This window comes from Drosophila simulans, chromosome 3L (assembly GCF_016746395.2).
Source record: "Drosophila simulans strain w501 chromosome 3L, Prin_Dsim_3.1, whole genome shotgun sequence".
NCBI classification, from domain to species: domain Eukaryota; kingdom Metazoa; phylum Arthropoda; class Insecta; order Diptera; family Drosophilidae; genus Drosophila; species Drosophila simulans.
Genome location: NC_052522.2, coordinates 17857748 through 17876811, shown reverse-complemented (window position 1 = coordinate 17876811; position 19064 = coordinate 17857748). Strand labels below are relative to the sequence as shown.

At 40.5% G+C, this 19064-nt stretch overlaps 2 protein-coding genes across 3 annotated transcripts; one reads left to right on the top strand and one right to left on the bottom strand.

Moving 5' to 3' along the window:
* Nucleotides 1-3488: 3488 nt before the first annotated feature.
* LOC6738554 lies at nt 3489-11014 on the top strand. Of its 2 annotated transcripts, none has more exons than XM_039293572.1 (6): nt 3489-3721; nt 5967-6154; nt 6402-7269; nt 7473-8029; nt 8995-9115; nt 9197-11014. In XM_039293572.1, the coding sequence occupies exons 2-6, from the start codon at nt 6057-6059 to the stop codon at nt 10700-10702; spliced, it is 3150 nt and encodes a 1049-aa protein (XP_039149506.1). In that variant the 5' UTR covers nt 3489-3721; nt 5967-6056; the 3' UTR covers nt 10703-11014. The 2 variants fall into 2 exon arrangements, with proteins under 2 accessions (XP_039149506.1, XP_002085359.1); XM_002085323.3 differs by having other exon boundaries at nt 3489-3725.
* A 1268-nt stretch (nt 11015-12282) lies between these two features.
* LOC6738553 lies at nt 12283-17033 on the bottom strand. The gene is made up of 3 exons (XM_002085322.4): nt 16684-17033; nt 15089-15302; nt 12283-12725 (listed from the first exon to the last, which is right to left on the bottom strand). Exons 1-3 carry the CDS (start codon nt 16889-16891, stop codon nt 12566-12568), a joined length of 582 nt encoding a protein of 193 aa, XP_002085358.1. The 5' UTR covers nt 16892-17033; the 3' UTR covers nt 12283-12565.
* Nucleotides 17034-19064: the final 2031 nt, after the last annotated feature.

The window sequence follows — 19064 nt, the reverse complement described above, 5'->3', positions numbered from 1 at the left end:
GACATCGAGAAGCTTAACCCACGTTGTGCGAAACACACGGCCAGCAAAAATGCATTAAAAATTCATACGTAGTGCACACGAAGGACAAATCCTTCCCCTTCTTCGCAAGGAGCTACAGGTTTGAATGTGGATAAGTGGCTCATGGAACATGCACACAAATGTAAGAAACTTGTCTCGTTTGTCTGCAATGTAAATCCCATACCACTTTAACTTGCTGAAAACATGTGAATTCTACCACACATATTTTCACTTGTTTTAAAGCTTAGTCTGGAATGGGTTTGGAAGATAAGCAAATGGGAAATAAATAATCAATATTTCATATTTTACCAATAATATGTTTAAATTAGGCCTAGGGCATATTTTCCAATTTGCCATATATTTTAGTTACACATGTATGTTTTCCCTTTTCCATTAGCATTGATTATAAATATCATAAAGTTTATTAAAAATCTATGCTTAAGCCAGTAATAGAGAAGTTGGCTTCAATTAAATAACATGAGACACTTACTAGTTTCATATCTTACAAAATATCTTGTCATTTTAAGATGCCACAATTTGATTTGCATTCTAAAAAGGTCTGTTTACTTTGGTTGTTTTAGGCACTGTGATATTTGCTAAGTCGGAGCTAGACATGGAAAAGCAGAAAACAGAAGGAATAGTATCTCAAAGACGTGGAGGAAACATTAAAGAAGTATGGCGAATGGAAGGACATCATCATATGTATCTGGAAATTGGTATGAGCACAACTGGCCTTCAGGCCATCAGCTGGATAACTCATAAGAGCGGCAATATATGACGATCATAATCAACGTCTTTTGGCACTTTATTGACAAACTAATAAAAACCCAGGGAGCCAGGATATCCAAGCTAAAAGGATGTCAAACGGGAGACGAGTAGGTAGATGCTAGATGGTAGCAAACGATTTATTAAAATCCCTGTACATGGCATACATAATAAAAAGCAACCAGAACAGCAGACCCTTCCTTGCTGACCGTTGATGTGATGAGTAATTTGCTTTTGGCTTTTAATACTGACCCGTTACATTGTGGAAAAATATTCGTATTTCATTTGAGAATATCATTTTGTGTGCCATATGGTGGAACTGATCAAAATAAATTAAACTTTAAAATAGAAATCAAGTATTTTTCCACGTTTGAATAAGGAGACTCGAATTTTTTTAAGAAGTCTGACAAATTTGTTTTGAGTGCATGAACCCGACCAGACAACGAATAGTTGCAGGACACGGAAATTAGTGCGGAAACGCTTACTACGCTTAGCAATCTGTCAAAAAGCCAAAATGTAATAAATGAGAGACCCGCACGATGCTGGGCAGGGATGTGTGGGGGCCATCAACATAATTCATACGACATGCCAGCGCAGGACAAAAGGCTGACCAGCCAAGGACAAAGGCGCCAACTGGGGCTGGGCCGCGTCTTTTATGGCAGCAGATGCACCATATTTCATTACACGTTGATAAGTGGTCATTTGTCTAGGACCCAGCACGGTCGGAATATGGCTCGAACTGCGCGCAAAGTTGGTTTCCTGCATGCCAACAGGCATTTCATAATAATTTCAACAACCTCTGTACACAAACCTGCAGCCAGGAGCCCTTTGATTAAATACAGAGGACCGACTTTTCATTTAAGTCTCTTTACCAAGTCGGGAAATATGCATGTATATAAGTTAGCTCACGTGAGATGATGGGTCAGTAAAACCTTTTTTCATTCTATCACGATTATACGCATCCGTGCACTTCACAATTTGGCAAACGTACAATTATTAATAAAAATTATAATGCGTAAAATATTTTAAATTTGTAATATATTTTTATTACATTTAGATTTATTTTTATTAGCCACTTATGTTATCATGCTACATTTATTTTAAAAACCTCTAATGAGCCAAAAATGCAGTAAACTAAAATTGTGTACTTAATAAATTGAATATTAATAATAAATATTTTTCTTTACGAAATATAAAATTTTTAAACATGTTGACCAAATTTCTGTTTGGCGGTCCCTTAAAAATGTTATTTCGCAGAACTTTGTTGTTTGGTATTACTAAAACTTAAACAAACTTTAAAAAAAAATGTGCCTTGAAAAAGGTTTGGTAACTCGATTGCACTTCTTACCGCTTTAATTAGCTTATTATGAATATATTTATAATTATAATTGATAATAATTACTAATAATTTTTAAAAAACTTTTGATATCATCAATTACAAAGCAAACAACCTTTTTTCGGCATTTTTATTTTGACCAAGCTTGCATCTATGATTGCTGTCTTGGGCTTTACCACAGTAACGTGAGTTGGAAACCAAATCGACGACTCATCGACGACCTTTCATGGTCGTGCAGCACACCCAGATACTCCCACAGGCGGATATAAAAATCCGCCGACTTGCCCATTCATCAATCATGACCCGAAGAAGGCAGTTCGAGCTTTTTGCATAACTCGGCCGAAATGTAAACAAATTGCGAGACTGGCGAAAAACAAAAAAGCGAACCGGGTTGAATGACAGACATTGGCACAGATTGTGAGCCATTTGGGATTCAGTTCGGGGAACAGCCCACGATCTTTGGATGATATTTGGTTTTGCTTTCGTTTGACCGCCAAATCTGTCCCAACGAGAGCCCGTGGATGCTGGGTTACCTCAGCAGCGATAAAAAACGTGTAAATTATTATTACCAACAGCTGGGATGGGAAAAGAAAGCCACTTTTGGGGGGACTAGAGCAGAAAATTACTCAACTCGAGTCAGTTTCGGTTTCAGTTGGGTTCAGTTTGGCTGTTGGGGCTTGTTAGCTGGTTTGCTGCCCCAACTTTCACTCAGACTGGCCAACAATTTTCTGGTCGCCTCCCGTCTTTTGTCCCACTATAATTAAGCCATTTGGCTGGCCAACTGCCTCGTTGGTCAATCATTTCTCACTCGAAAAGTGTAACAAATGCGCCAATTAAGCAGCGCACTGCAGATGTAATTGTAATTGATAACGCCGTGGGTAAGCGAGTTGAGTGATCTGCTCAGAGTTAAGTACTGAGAAATCGTTTTGGTTAGTGTAATAGTTTAAGTAGTTCGTTAGCTATGTTGCAAGAATGTATTTATGGTTATAAAGCTTAAAAATACTTAGTAGGTTTAATGAGTTCTTATTCGATCCTCAAATATACTTTTAGATTATTTGTTATCAACTCAATAAGAGTAATAACAAAATAAAATAGCTTATGTGCCGTAAAAACTCCTAATCTGATAATTGGATCTTGTTTAGTGAGAAACACACCTAAAGTTCATATTTTAAATGTATACCTTGTTGGAAAAGCCCAAAACTTCGTTTAGCATTTTAACTTTAAACCATTGACCTTCAAAGAGACCCAACTGGTCGAGCTTCTCTGTACCCCCGTTAACGCTTATCCACCTGGCCAAGTCGAGTGGTAGTGGAGCTCTCTCTCCGCCAGGCCATAAGACTTCGGATATACATATCTGTAGAGAAATGGCTTGGTGGCTTTTCTGCGCCGGCGTCGCGTGTCAAACGATCGCCGAACTTAAAGCCGGAAAGACGTCGTCGTCGAATCGTCTGCGCGCTTGGCTTTTAGCTTTAGTTTTACAACGCTTACGTCCTCTGTTGCGTAGCTTTAGCTCAAAAGTTAACCAGTTTCGAATCGCATTTCGCTTTCAGTTTCGTTTGAGACACGCGGAGAAAAAGAAGCGGCGGCGAACACAAAAGTGCAGTGAGTAAGTTTGGGAAAAAACCCACGGCGAAAATCGAAACCGAAAGTGTGCAAATCGAAATCAAAAGCCGGGCCCCTAAATAAACTACTCCTCAAATGTAGCAATTCAAAAACCAAACAAAGCATAGCATTTGTGCCTAGAAACGCACCTGGGCAATTTTCGAGTTCAGCCAGCCAGGAAGAGCGAAAAGAAAGTTGTAGATTGAGGTGGAAGCAGCGAAGAATTGCGCAAAAATGGCATTACAAAAATCGGTGTCTCATTGGGTGCACAATGAAGTGGTTTAAATCAAAATAAATCTCATATTTAAAAATAAAAGTATAATTTAAAATAGTTGCATTTATTTGTGAAGTGAACCAAATGAAAACAAACTCAAATTAAATAGTAAATAATAATAAGATATTTTAAAGCTTCAACTGTGTGTCGCTCTAAAAACTTCAATCTGGCCGAAGCTTCCAAAAATATGAACTTCCCCATTCTGATTTAATTTTTTGTCTGTGCGAGTCCTTCAATAAGACTCAATTCGAACCTCAGCACGCCTTGGACATTAAAGCTAATTGGTGGGCGTTGGAGCAGGGAGGCGTGTTGAGTGGATTATGTAATTTGACAAGCAGGGGATACTTCCCCAAAGAATTCACAACACGTACGCCATATCCGCATCCGTATCCGTGTTCGTCTTTGCCCGCACAATTTGGAACGCATCTCGAGCGTAAAGTGTCCTTTCGTGTCGCCGCCTTCTCGTTTGGGTGTCGTTGTCGGTGTCCTTCCCCCACTTGGCCACTCCCCCCTCCCCCTATCGATGTGCATTTTGTGATCCTTGCACCTGCTGCAGTCAGCCGCCCCTTCTAATATTAGCTGCCATTTCTTGTTGTAAACTTCCATTGCCGTCTGCTGTCTTTTGGTTTAGTGCAGCGCCCTCTGGCGCCAGCCAGCGGCAAATGCAGTTTTCTGGTACTTCCCCGAATATCCCCGCCATATCTTTCCCCCCCGGATGGCATCATAAAATTTTTGGCTGCAATTACTGCTGGAAAAGTCTGTTGCCCGTCTCCGTTTGCAATTGCAAGGAATTTAAATTTTATATTCAACAAGACATTTGGCATAGGAGTTTTGTTTTTATATCGCACAAGCACAAACATAAATAATATATTTTTAACTCGGCACAGATGCTGCGAACACAGTAAGACTTTAACCACATATTTTCGAAATTTTCTGTGCGTCATCTTTAAAAAGTGCTTTATATTTCCGTTCACACACACAAAGTGTCTGGTAAAACAACCTTGACTCCCTTTAAATGCAAATGGAAATCGAAGAGCGCTAAAGACGCACTAAACAACGCGACAAACTGTGCATATTTTATGGTGAAATTTATGGTTTGCAGAAGACAAAAAGAGTTAAGGCCACCAAATCAATAAGTGTGTGCCAAAAACCAAAGAAATCAAAAAGATATTGAAAAAAGGTTTGCTCAAGAACATAAGGCACACTTTCACTGATTAATAAAATCTGGTTTGTAAATACGATATAACAATAAGAATGAAAGTCTATTAGAATAGTGATTAGTTTTAATATTTTAGCATGGCTTTTTTAAACTCGACTAGTAATAAGTAATTTATAAATATTTAGGCCCAGCTTTAACTAAATCATTTATATGGCTAATTTTTTAACATGAATACAGTTGAATCCGAACTTTCCAAGTCTATAACTTATATTTTTATATGAACAAATATTAAAGAACAAAGACCAATCATGGCAATGAGTATATTCCCAACCAGACTATTTAGAACTTGGCTATATGCACTCTAGACACTTGTCCTAATAGAAGCCGAGTATAAAAAGAAACCAAATCGCTGTGGGCATTAAACTTTTAGGGCCTGTCAGCGTCCCGCCAAATAAAACTTGACAATAATCCGAATAATTTTGCATGGTTCGCCGGGACTGAAGATGATGGTATCCGATTATTTCTGGCGGTCGTGCGGTTGCATAAACACGGCGCAATCATAAAAAACCGAATTAAACAAATGTCGGCAGGGAGAACTCCTTTCGGCGGATAGCACGTGAGAATTGCATTAATATGAATGCAAATGTACATTCCCGTGGGGTAACAGTGGGTGGTAAATCTATAAATTTATGTGCAAATGTAGCAAGAAAATGTCGAGCACAAGTCGTCGGAAATTGTGCGAATTCTTTTGTAGTTTGAGTTTGACAGCAAGTTTTTATGATGTTTTCCACCATTCCATTTTCCCGCTTTAGGCGACGTGCGAAGACAGTTTGGCTTGAGCTTATGAATCGCTGACGTGAGCAGCGGGATTTTCCACATTTTCCTCAAACTCCACCCGCAAAATGCAATTGCTATGGGAGCCGCGAAGTGTGCAATGCAAAATTGCAATTCTAATTATCGCATTAGTCCTCGACGTGTCGTGCATAAGAAATGGCAACGGGTAAGTTGATTGAGCTCTCTTGATTATGCAAATATTCCTAAGCCTCTGTTGTAGAGATTTTTCGTGTGCTTACTTAGTATAACTAATTATTATAATAAGTAATCCTTATCCCAAAAACTATAAAATTATAGAAAAAACATTTTCATATGGCTTTAAATCAATAAGATAAATAAATATATCTTGGCTATATTTTTTTAGAGACACTACTAAGATTATTTACTTAAAAATGCATAACTTTTTTCCCCAGTGAGGACGAACAGATATCCGTGAAACTGAAAAACTTCTTTCCCTCTGAAGAAGCTTCAGTTGGTCAGAGTTTTCCTGAAACTTCAGCCAGAGTGACAACGGGCGGAGGATTTAGACCCTCTCAAATGCTGGACTTCACGCCCTCCGATGTGATGCCCCAGTCTGGTTACACCCGTTATCCTCCGAGCTATTTGGAACCGAACTACAAGCACGAACTTCCCAGTTCTCTGGGACAGCAGGTGGCATTGGACAAGCAGTTCTCTTTTCCCCAGGAGTCACACTCGGTGTTTCAGAGCACACCGCTGCCCACAACACCGGTAGTTAGCTACCTGGATCCGTACACCCAGCAGAACTATCGCTACACACCCACTCCGCCTTCCATAATTCAATATCAACGTGAGCAGCCAGCCCAAGACGATCAGGCCTACACCGTGCAATCTTCCCTGCTGGTGGGAAGTCACCAACAAAACCACCAGCAGCCGCATCCTGGCCACGTGGAGGATGTTTATCTAAAGCGACCTGGCTACGTCTTCGATGAAAGCCCCGCCCCCTCGTATCGACGCCCCACAAGGCCACCGCCCTCGCTTCCACCACCGCCCACCACCGCCGCGCACAAAATCTCCTATGATAGCCATGATTACCCACCGCCCAGCTATGCGGCCGAGCAAACTTCCAATTTCGTGCCCCAGCAGCCAAAGCAGCGACCGCTGTACCAACGCCAAGACATCAAGCCAAATCGTGGGGGAGCAGGGGGATCAGGAGGAGCAGGTGGAGCGCCACCTCCAGGCTCGTCTAATTATGCAAACAACTTCGATAATTATTCGAAGCGGCCAAACCCACAGCAGACACAAATACAGAACCCAAACCAGGTACACCAAGGAAAAATCATATATAAGAAAGATATTAAATGGAAAATAAGTATTTTTTACGTATTAATTTCAAATCAATACGATATTTATTTCCAAATGAATAACAATATATATTGGTTTAGTATTAGGGAACTACATAAATATGCAAAAATATTTTACAATATTAAATTTCCAATCCCACACCATTTTTTTTCATTGTGCAGATTCAGACGCAGTTTGGAAACTATCAGTACAACCCCCAGAATGGAGGAGCAGGAGTTCCTGGGGCCGGACTACCCCAGCGGCCCAGGCCGGGACACAATTACTACGAGTACCAAATTGGCGAGATACCACCACCGCAGTCCCTGCACTTCCAGCAGCCGCAGCAGCAGTTCAACTATCGTCCTGCCACTCAGTCACCGGGTGTCGGTGGCTCCGGCGGCGGAGTGGGCGGCGGATTGGCCACCCTGGCCTCGCTGTACGCACCGCAATTTACGAATCTCCTCCTGGGCGGCGGTGGCTCCCCCTCCGCGTCCACGCAGTCGTCCAGCCCATTAGGCAGTCTCCTCGGCGCTTTCGCCGGCGCACAAGGAGGAGCAGGACAGCAATCCGGGGGGCTGGGAGGAAGTCGACCGCCCAACACACAGCTCATTAGGGCACTGGAGAACATCGCTCGCAACGACGATTTGCAGTGCGTGCCCAAGGTGCTCTGCCAGATGATTGCCGGTCAAACGTTACGTGGCCAATTGCCCGGATTCGTTACATCCCCGGCCATAACCAAGTGAGTATATCAGAAGAGTGGGAGAATAGTCTGATTGCACTGAGAAAAATAAGCAATAATATAATATTAGCACATAATATTTCAGTAATTCTAATTTAATTTTCATAAGATACAAGTGTAATGCCCAAAATAAGTCCGTCAGCTTAAAGGTTTTTAATTAAAAATAAAATTATAGTTTTATATAATCTTATATTAAAATGCTTCTTATATTTTTTGAATTTTTTTACTTGAATAGTTTGCTCTCTCTTTAAAACAAAATATTTGCCTATAATATCAAATATAGTATCACTTTGTTATAGTATTGTTTATCATTTAATGTTTCACCTTTTTACCTTTTTTGCAATTATGGTAGAATTTGTTTTCAGTGGAATGGAAGGGGCTGGTCCCCATTTTGCAGGGGCTTTAGTTGTGAGTAAATATTATTAAATTTGCATTTTGAGGCAGATGGGGGCATCTTGGTTCTGTGGTGCAGCGTTAAATGGGATTAGACTTCATTACTGCCTTGCAGACCATATTGATTGTTCCATTAAATGAGCTACGTCTGGTGGGGATTTTCTGCGGAGAATGGGAAATGGGATGGGGGTTGCGATAGTACCCATTGTAAATTGAAATTGTTTTGGCTTTGGCAAATTCTTGGCTTCGAGTCAATTAAGTTTTATAAGCGGCCTAGAGAGAGTCCAAAGGGCAGATGGAGTTGCATTACTTGTGTAAGTTATAGGAAAAGCTTAAGGGGTGAAATTTTCTGGCAACGATTCTAGGGTATTATTGTGGAATGGACACAGCTACTGAACATCTAACTAGGCTTTAAGATAATAATGGGAACATACATTTTAGTCACTTTTATACCCTTTCTACTGTTTGTAGAGTAAGCATATGTACATTAAGTTAATTCCTGGTAATGCTATAAATTTGTAAATTGAAAATGTAAAGATTTAATGACAAATTTCTTTTACCTTTTAATGCAGTTTCCTCGCTGGATTTCCAGTGGCATCACCTGCTCTTATTTATGGAAGAGCTGCCCTTCTTGGTTTGAGTGGTGGAGAGAAAAGTTGTATTCAGACCTACGTAAAGTGTCCCAAAAATGATGTGAGTAATTTTATATTGTATATTTTTACTTTGGAAAACATTGTCGTTATTTTAATTCATGAAAACCTTCTTCATGAACAGATGGAAATCATTCACTATTTAAACAATCATCGCGGCGGATTTTTCAAATTCTTCAGCGAGCCAGAGGAGAAGCCAGTGGCCTCCCAGCAAGCAGAAGGCGATTCGGGCTCCTTGCTTAGCATTCTCTCAGCTTTGACAGGAGGTGGTGGAGGTCAGAGTTACACCACCCCACGACCCGCACCGCGACCCACTAAGCGTCCCTCCACGGATATAACCAGCGGAATCGGAAGCTTTTTCACCCAGGTGCTATCCGAATACCTAAATGGAGTCGAGTACCAGAGGAGGAGAAGGAGGAGGAGCATAGATTTGGATGAAGACTTCCATGACGAAGAGGACAACCTGGACACTCAAACGAGTCAGCTGGTGAAGTTTCAGGATGATGAAGAGGAGGAAGCTGCCAAGGCGCACACAGAACTCATTGGAGTCCTGCAGTTTCCCGAAGATGAAGGAGAAGGTCGGGTGGTTAACTTTAAGGACATTCAAAGCGAGGAACAAGTCGAAGAAGGATCTGTCCGATTTCCGGATGCCACGCCAGCGGATGTTATCCGGGAGTTTAACCGCGATGCCGCCCAACGAAAACTGAAGTTTCCTGTAGATCAAGATGAACCATCTGAAAGTGTTCGACGTGGCAAGGAATTATCGTTCATGGATGGATGGAAAGTTGTCCTTCCCAATGGCCTGTCACAATCTGACTTGGGCGTGGATAAGCGCAGAGGAAAGAGGATTGTGTTTAGGGACACCAACGACCATCTGGACGAGCAGAGGCTGGAAGAGGAAAGGATAAGGGAGGAGGAACAGTTCAGAGAAGCTGAATTGAGAGAGGCCAGAATCCTAGAGAAGCAGATCCGGGAACTACAAATCAAAGAAGAACTCTTCCGAGACGAGCAAATCAAGGAACAACAGTTCCGAGACGAACAACTCAGAGAAGAGGAAGTTCGCAGGGAGCAACTTCGGGAAGAAGAAATCCGGAGGCAGCAGGCTCAGATCCTGCGCATTCGAGAGGCACAATATAACGAGCAATCCTTTAAGGATGACAGCCCTGCCCCAAATGCAGTTTACGATGATGCAGCTCCTCCGCAGCGAGGAGCTCGTGTTATCTTCCCCGATCACTATGAACAGCACATTCGCAAGGGCAAGATCCTTAATCGCCCCACTTATGCTCCCACCTATGAGTACAATGAGATTGGAGAGCCCAAGGAGGATCGCTTAGTGGTTAGCAATGAGCATAGACCCCACAACCACTACCGATTGGAGGGTGGCTTCAATTCCCTGAACTACGGAGAATATATGCCAGGAAACAAGGTTCGCTTTGAAAATCCCACAAATGAAAGACCACATTACAACTACCCCAATGCAAACTACATCAGCGATAATCGTTACGGGAGCAATCAAAATCAAAAGCCCCACTACGAAGATGACAAAAATATCTATGTTACCAACTCGCAGGGTGTTAACGAGTACTATATACGTCCAGATGGCAGTAAGGTTTATCTTAAAACAGGTTAACATAGATTTAAAAACTTTAAGATGGGCTTAGAAGAAATGAATAAAAATTGTGAATTCTTCTAAAATTGTAAATAATTTTTCAAAAACGATGTCGTACTTTGATTGTTATAATTCTTAGTAGCTTAACTAGAACAGTTTTGATTTGTATTTGTATTGTTTAAGTTTCCTATTTTTGCGTTTATAGAAACTATTATGGGTTAACAATGAAGACCCACACAGAGGCAGGCCACCACTTAGTCACATAAGTCTGTAAATATTTAACTCTTTAAACACTTATTTATTAATAAAACATAATTCAATCAACCGAGTGTATGCAAAAGGAACAACTTTCTTCATCGGCGACCATTGTTTCAACAAGTAGAACGAGCTGCCAGCGGAATTGCCGCATAAATCTAAAGGCAACAGGAATACGTTTGAAAAATTAAATGTGATAAACCGGGACAATAATGGAAACGAAAAAATGAAAAAAACAATTTGTTCAAATCATTTAGATGAAATAGAAAATACCCTCGTTTTAATATGAAAAGTTTAAGGAACCAATTCAAAGACATATTAACATGAATAAATTTATGCTTTTCTGAATAGATTTCTTTCATGTTTGCTTATTTATTTATATTTAAATCATTTATTAATTTTATTTGTTAGCACTGTTTTTTAATAGAGGGTACAAACAAGAAGTCAGTAGCAATGCAGTTCTAGTTGAAGTCTCTAGGAGTGCCCTGAAATAAATTTATTCTTTTTTCCCCGACAGCATTTTCCCAAATGGTCGAGCGTTTGTCAGCAGGAAAATCACACAGAAAATTCAAAAGTGCACAAAAAGTGCAGCATACTTTTGTGCGGCCCAGGCGACCAGAGTTGTCAGGGTTGCCATGGAAAAGGGAAAGCCCCCGGCGACATTTGCTGCTGCAGTTGCTGTCGTCTTATTTTATTTACAGCACTCGGGACGCCGACAGCAGCCGCCGTTTGTATGCAAACCATATGCAACGAGTTAATAAATGGGAAACACAGGCTTGGGGATTTAAAATTGGGGTTTGAGTTCAGAGACCCCCTTGTTTTTTAGTCTGTTGTTCTAAGAGGAAGGGCATAGGGGAGTACGAAAACTTCAAATCAAATAAAGTAAAGAAAACGACGACTAGATAGTACTTGGCCAAAAACAAAATTGTGGCTAAATTCAAAGGATGGATTCTGATTGTTGACGGACTCGAAATGGGGAACCTCAAATATTGCTGTTTAAAAATAGAATTTTTAAAAAATACTTTTCAACCGTCAACTTTTAATGATTTTCGTACATATATATTGACAACATATCTTTAGTTTAAGGAATTATCCTTTCTGTATATGCAGATGCATCCACACAATTTATAGGGTATTTGGAAGCCCATTCCCCTGCATCTTAATGCCCTGCGTCAACAAATTGTGAGTGGTGTTGCAGACGGCCCGAATTTTTTGCTGCATGCTCTTTGGGGTATCAATTTTCGCTTCTTTACTCGGCGAAAAAATGGGGAACGGGAAATGCATTGTCCGAGCGGAAAATTGAGGGACTCCAGACATGTCCCGGCATAGGAACACACAAATTTGGGTTGATTTTTTCCAACTGGTTTGTTTATTTATTTGCTTACTCATAAATCTAAGCGCCTACGTCTGTTGGCGGTCGTTCGTTTAAATTAAAACCCTTAAAATCAACTAAAAGTACAACGAAATGATGTGGTGTACAAGGACAGCACATGGCAGCTGGATGTGAGTGCCGAGAGATGGATGATTAACAAAGATGTCCGATGCGACTGACTAAGGGGACTCCATCCGGATGCTCATCCTCCCTCCTCGATACGAAATGCCCCTGAGTAGGCGGATCCGACCAGATCTTCACCGTGGTTGGGGCGCCGGCAGAGGTCCGACTCCTGGACAGGGCATCCTTTTGGCCAGGTGCTTGCACAGCGGCACATCCCGCACAGCATCGCCGATGAACAGGGACAGCAGGTACCATTGCTTCATCCCACTGACGCCCGATTGCACTTTGTAGTTCCTGTTGGCCGTTGGATATCCGTGTTGCATGTTCCGGGCGGGGGGAATCGGAAAGCGGATTACAAAAATAATTACTCATAAGTAAGTGGGTAATATGCACACACATAACAACAGAGGCTCCATCCCTGAACTAAAAACAAAAGCAATTTTCAACAGCAGCCCCAAAGGAAGAGTTTTCCTTCACAATGCAAAATGTGTTTGGTGGGGAGTGGGCTTCACTTGGGTTATTTGCATAATGGTCGGGATGTGGATGATGCTTATAAGGGGGTAATGAGTTGAGGCGGAATGTATCAAGCAGGGGAAAAAATTGCGATTGATTAAAGCCACTATTCTTGCGGGCTTTACTTTCATTGATCGATTTTTTATGTATATATGAATATTTATAATTTATATTGAAGTCTAAATATAAATGCAATATATTTTTTAAATAAATGTGAAATTAAAGAATGTTAGTATTAAACTATAAATAGTTATTAACATGCATGCTTTGGAATAGACAATATATACTAAATGAATTAACCTTCTTCTCCATTTAACTTATCTCTTGAAACTAACTCAGTTATTTATAATGTGCACAAATATATGTATTCCCTTCTCTATTCAGAAGAAAATTGCATATGTAGCCTTTTTGGACAGGACCCTTCTGATTACTTTGTGATAACATCCCATTCTGCCGCATAACCCTTTGCTTCACACCTACGGACCCATGGACAGTTCAAATTTCACACGTCTGCAGTGGCATAATTTAATCAACTCGGTAACAAACACATCTGCAGCTGCCCTCCGGAAAATCGGTGTAGCAACAACAAAGAGACGTGGAAAACTGACCAAGAGCTGGAGGAAAGCCGGCATTGGCATGCCATTTCCCACCGGGCACTTTCATAAATTTAATCAAAAACTTTAATCATATTTTATTATTACAAAACACGTCTAGTTGCAGAGAACTTCTTCTAATGCCAATTACATTTGCAGCGCAACGAAAACTAAACAAAAACCAAAACCAGTCTCAGTTTGAGACTCAGGTCGGGTCAGGTCAGGAATGAAGGTGAGGGCTCAGACAGACGAACATTTCAAAAATAATTTTGAATATTTGCTCTTGACACGTTGGCCAAACAACTTTTGTCCATTTTGGGTGATGATGGGATGAAGGGTGAACATTTTTGCACATTAAGTGTGAAAGTGTCAGATGCATGTGGAAACCTTTTTGCGATATCACAAAATATTAAATAGAATAAATGGAGAGTGGCCAAACAAGAAAATGTTACGCATACGACACGTCTGCCGAAGGGCCCTCCTAAGAAGCTTTTCTTTAAGCTGCCCTTTGTTCGTCCTGTACGCCTCAAATACGAGTATTTTTAAATGGAAAACTGGTGGAACAATAAAAATGTTTTACTACCACTGACCAGTCAAGCTTCCTTTCTTTTATTACGGAAAAGTCCCAATGAAAAAATCAAGGAAGACGCTGCAGAGACAAGCGCATTAATTATGAATCACAGCAGTTAGCAGGGGTTATCTGGATACTTTTGACGGGTGAGAAGAATAACTTGATGTCTTCCAGCATTACCATGACAATGGGAAGCTGCGAGGGCAACCAACTCATCAGGAACTGGCAAGCCAAACTAAATTTATGTAAACTTACAAATTGAAATCCAAAGTCGGAGTCCAACTCGTGACATGCAGTTTTAAACTTGGGGAACCCTGGGATACATTAAATTATGCACAGATGAGTTAGCAATGCCAATGACAATGGGCAAACTGCGAACTCCAGGATGAGACAGCGACAACAAGGAGATATAAAAATTGATTGGAAAACATTTTGCTTTAGCTAAAAACAAGCCATTCATTTGCCAAATGACAACTGCAGCAGCGCCAAACTGCAAACGTGGCCATAAGAAATGCAATCGCAGAACAGAAAAGGAACCAAATCCAACTGAAGTTCAAGTTGTTACAGCCAGTTTGAGTTGAGTGAGTGAGCCATAAAGTCAGCAGGAATAGGGAAAAGTACTCAAAATCGCTGATTGCAGCCAGGACCCTCTTGGATTTCCTTAAGACAAGGGTATGATAAATTAAATGAGAATCATATCTTTAAAGAATTCAAGGTTACTAAATTGTATTGGCAAGCTTAAAGAACTTGAGTTCTTGCCCTATTTTTAAGATTTTAGTGCATGCTCTTTCTAGAGATTTTAAAAAATTTAACAACCAAAAATACTAGAGCATTGAGCTATTCCTATGTTTATATTCACACAGAAAGCCATAATGATGTCAATTATTATATTTAAAACAACCACCATAGCTACATGCGTTTGATTTATAATAGCTTTTGTGTTAGTAGTAGCTTAGCCTTTTTTTGTATCTATAACCTACCTCAACACTTCCGACCAGGCAGCATGTGGCTTTGCTTTTCCATCAGGGAATCGGCCATCAGAACTGCCTGAATATTTGGAGGCGTGGACACGGCACGGCTCCTCCAGGATGCAGGCTTGGGGTCCGAACTCACCCAGGATCTGTTTCTGGGCCAGTTCAGCATCCAGAGCCAGAGGATGAGCGGTATCCCTTCTGGTGCGAGATCTATATGTACCTGTTCGAAGAAGAATCGCATTTATTCACATTTATTTGTTTGAAATTGTAAAAAATTATCATTTAAAATATTATATTTAGCAGTCCCGAGTTCAGATATAGCAACATAATTTAATTGTTAAATGTAATGAAAAAACTGCATTATACGATTTGAATAACCTTTTGATAATATGACCAGTAAAAATATTATCATAAAGAAACGGAGCTTCCTAAATGACTCTACATTATCTAATATTTTGGTTTAAAACTATTAATCAAGCTTATAAAGCGTAATTTCCAAAGGCTATTGAACTAATAAAACTTTTTCACTAGTCCCTCCCATGCAAATTGAATTTCCCCCCTATACCATCCAAAGTTATCCAAAAAGTGCAGATAATTATTGAAGTTTCGGGGTATTTCCCTGATTACTCATGCCAAAAGTGTATCAACTCAGCTGTCAACATCTTTTACTGATATTTGGTTTCCGGCTCGGCGGAGTGGCAATTTATATGGCTGAAGCCACTGGCTTGCAGACAGCCTTGACCCCATTTCACATTTAGTCGGCTAAGTGGACGACCACGATGGTTGGCAGCCGCTTTTGTCATCGCACTTGCAGATCAGGTTTTTACAGTCCAGAGCAATGAGCAACAAGTCACAACAATCAGCAATAGACACGCATTCACAAAATGGGTTGATGTGCCTAAACGGACAGTGTGAAATGTACGAAGCCACCAATTTGCATTTTGTATTATAAGTACCAAAGGGTACATAAATTATTACATTGTACATACATACAATATTTATGGAGGGAGGATATTTCTTTATCAAATGTGAATTAATAAAAACCACTTTGAATGGTGTTTTCTAATCGCATTGCATTAGCAATCGATGAAAAAATAGGCTAGGAACTGGATAAACTTAAAAAAGTTGCTCCAGAAATTTACCAAGAAAAATATTGTATGATTATATTTTTTTTATGAATTATTTAACATCAATAACATTAATACTTTTTAAGCCCAAAGCGTTTGAGTTTGATAGTTTTCCAGTCGAATTATAGATTTAATGTTGGGATATTAAAAAACATTTAAAAGATAATTGTGCATAGGAAATGTTGTTTAAATATAGTGTTATTTTGCCACACTTTATTGTTTTACCCATAATTACTATTTCAATGCACTTCACTTCATTCAGTTATTTAAGATGTATTATTTAAAATGGGTAAAGCTCACTCGAGTGGAAAGGAGACGTACAACAATTTGACTGCTTAATTTGGGAAATTTCTCCACCGAATTCCTGCACTGATTTAAACAATGCAAAACACTTAATTTATGCACAAAATATTTTAACTTTCACTCGATTGGGCGAAGAAATTATAAGCTTATTGCGATGGGCGCGGAACTTACTGGGACTGAGGGAGTAGGCCAACTTCTTGGCGAACTGGGACAGGCGGACGGATAGCACGATTACGGGGAAGCCGACCAGCTGGACGGGAAGCTCGAAAAGGGGGTCGGAATTCTGGGCCAGGCCCTCCTCTACGAATTCCAGCAGAAGCACCAGCAGCACGCAGAGCGTTGGCACGAGAGCCACAGTGCAGATATACCGCAGATTCATGGTCGCCGACAGTTGTTGGGTAATATATCGTAACACCACTGTGTGAATGTGTGGGTCTCCGAAAGACTCGGCTTTTTGGAGTGGAGCGGCAGGCGACTTGGTGCGCTTAAAGTCTTGGACTGACTGAAGCGACCTGCTGCCGCTTTAAGCCGCAAAAGCGCCGCATAAAAAACAAGCATACGTTAACTTCAACTTAAACGTAAACAAAGAGCAGCGGAGACCGACAGTCGCTGGCCGAACCTCAAGTGTAGGCCCCAAGAAATCACTTGTTGTGTAAAGCTCACACTCCCCTGTGTGGGTTTTGGGCTCCAGAGGCGGTGGGAAAATCGAAGGGGGATAGAGAAAATTTAACATTCGCGAAATTTTTTTTAAATCATGTTATGTGTGCCGCAAAGGGTAATTAATATCAGCTTAATCTTAAGCGTTATAATTACTTTTTTTTATTCATTTATCTGTTATATTATACTATTGATTTCAGAATCCAAAGAATAGTCTAATTAAATTAATATTTCAGCATATTATTTGTTAAGGATTTGCCTTTTTAAAGCGATTTATTCCCACCCGCTTGTTTTGGCGCCCCTGGCTGTTTAGGTTTTTTTTTGCGGGCCAAGTTTGTTTTGCATTTTGACCAAGTTTCGTGCGGAAGCCGAAGAAAGACCAGTAAGTGAAAGTGAGGCCCACCAAGCGGAGGGCGCAGCATAGGCTCTACGCTCTCTCTCTCTTTCTCTCTTGAGTCCCCAAAGTCGAGCGACTATATTAAGTCGGGCGCAAGTCTTTTCGCTCCTGCTTCTCTCGTCGTCTGGGCCATTATGAGAAGTTATGAAATCTTTGAGGCAAATGTCTGGGCATTTCGCACTTGGCTAGTCGGGATTTCCTTCCACGCTCTTTACTTCTGCGGTTTTATTTTGGTCTTGGCGCTTGGCTTGCATATCAATTACCTCATTTCCGTTAGATGAGGTGTTGCCGGGTGCCGCTGGTGAACAAATGGCCAGATTTCCTATATGGGCGAGCAAGTGATTTGAGCAATTGGATTCGCTTGGATTGGCTTGGGTTGAGGGTCAAGAGGCTGAGTTTAGTCGACCAACAACAGGTGAAAACGTGAGGTGTAACAAATCCAAGTTAGATGCAGTCGAAAGTTTAGTTCTGAGCGAATTTATTTAGCCAAATAATATATATTAGGTTTTAGAATTGGGAATTTAAATTAGGGATCAATGAAACCTCAAAGTCTTAAACTCGAGAAAGCATTTGTTGTAGGTGCGGGGAATAGTATTGCTTGATAGTTTGTCCCTAATTATTTTAAATCTATTAAATACTTAAACTATTTTACTCAATTAAAATTGAACTAGTTCCAACAGTAAACGGGCACATCTAACGCCGCTTAGCCAATCCCACCATTCACCACTTGCTTTGTTGGCCCATTTAATTATCAGCATTGAAGTTAGCTGAATGCCTATGCTCGTGTTTGCCAAATCGGTTATCAATCGGTGGCATGGAGCACGTGCCTTTGACCAGGTTAACAAACCAGAGAAAAGTGAAGTAAGGAAATCAAATCAGCATCGAGGAAATCCACTTTGAATAACTGTGCAGATGCAAAGAGGCCTCCTCCAGTAATAAGAATAATTTACTGGAGGCAATCGTCCAGCGAAGAGTGGTTCAATCAGTCAGTTGGCCAAGTAGCCGGGACCCGTTTGAAAGCACTACTGCCAGATCACGTAGCCGTCCCCGGAGTTACGTAATCGTAACCCAATCCACAGTAAACACTCGCAAGCGGCACTTGGATTGTAAACGCTCCAACTACCGCTACGGAAAATGTGATTTTTCCTCGTAACAGATGCAAAGTTTGCCTTACATTTGTGCACATCTACCGTACATTTGATTTTCTCCACGGTTATGATATTTCTTGATGTGCAGCAGGAAAGTAGGTTGGGAAATGCAACTTTTGTAGTTGGAAGTGTTCGAGTTTTTCCAGTTTTGCCGAAATGGTGAATCGATACTCTTTCTTTGAACATCTTAGTACCAATGACAACCAAAGAGATTTCTATGTAAAAAAAGTGAAATATTAAATATTATTTCTTTAATTAAATATAGTTATGGGAAAAACGTTCAATCCTGCACTTTGCGTATCTTTTATTTGTTTAAATTTTAATTTTTTTTACAAATAGTACTTACTTTT

What these genes read in the sequence shown, in the direction of transcription:
- LOC6738554 (XM_039293572.1), top strand. Translation starts at nt 6,057, where the DNA reads ATGCAATTGCTATGGGAGCCGCGAAGTGTGCAATGCAAAATTGCAATT. An exon ending in TGCATAAGAAATGGCAACGG is followed by an intron (nt 6,155 to 6,401) that starts GTAAGTTGATTG and finishes TTTTTTCCCCAG; the next exon opens with TGAGGACGAACAGATATCCG. An exon ending in ACATCCCCGGCCATAACCAA is followed by an intron (nt 8,030 to 8,994) that starts GTGAGTATATCA and finishes CTTTTAATGCAG; the next exon opens with TTTCCTCGCTGGATTTCCAG.
- LOC6738553 (XM_002085322.4), bottom strand. Translation starts at nt 16,891, where the DNA reads ATGAATCTGCGGTATATCTGCACTGTGGCTCTCGTGCCAACGCTCTGC. An exon ending in GGCCTACTCCCTCAGTCCCA is followed by an intron (nt 15,303 to 16,683) that starts GTAAGTTCCGCG and finishes TTCTTCGAACAG; the next exon opens with GTACATATAGATCTCGCACC. An exon ending in GCCTGGTCGGAAGTGTTGAG is followed by an intron (nt 12,726 to 15,088) that starts GTAGGTTATAGA and finishes AACGGCCAACAG; the next exon opens with GAACTACAAAGTGCAATCGG.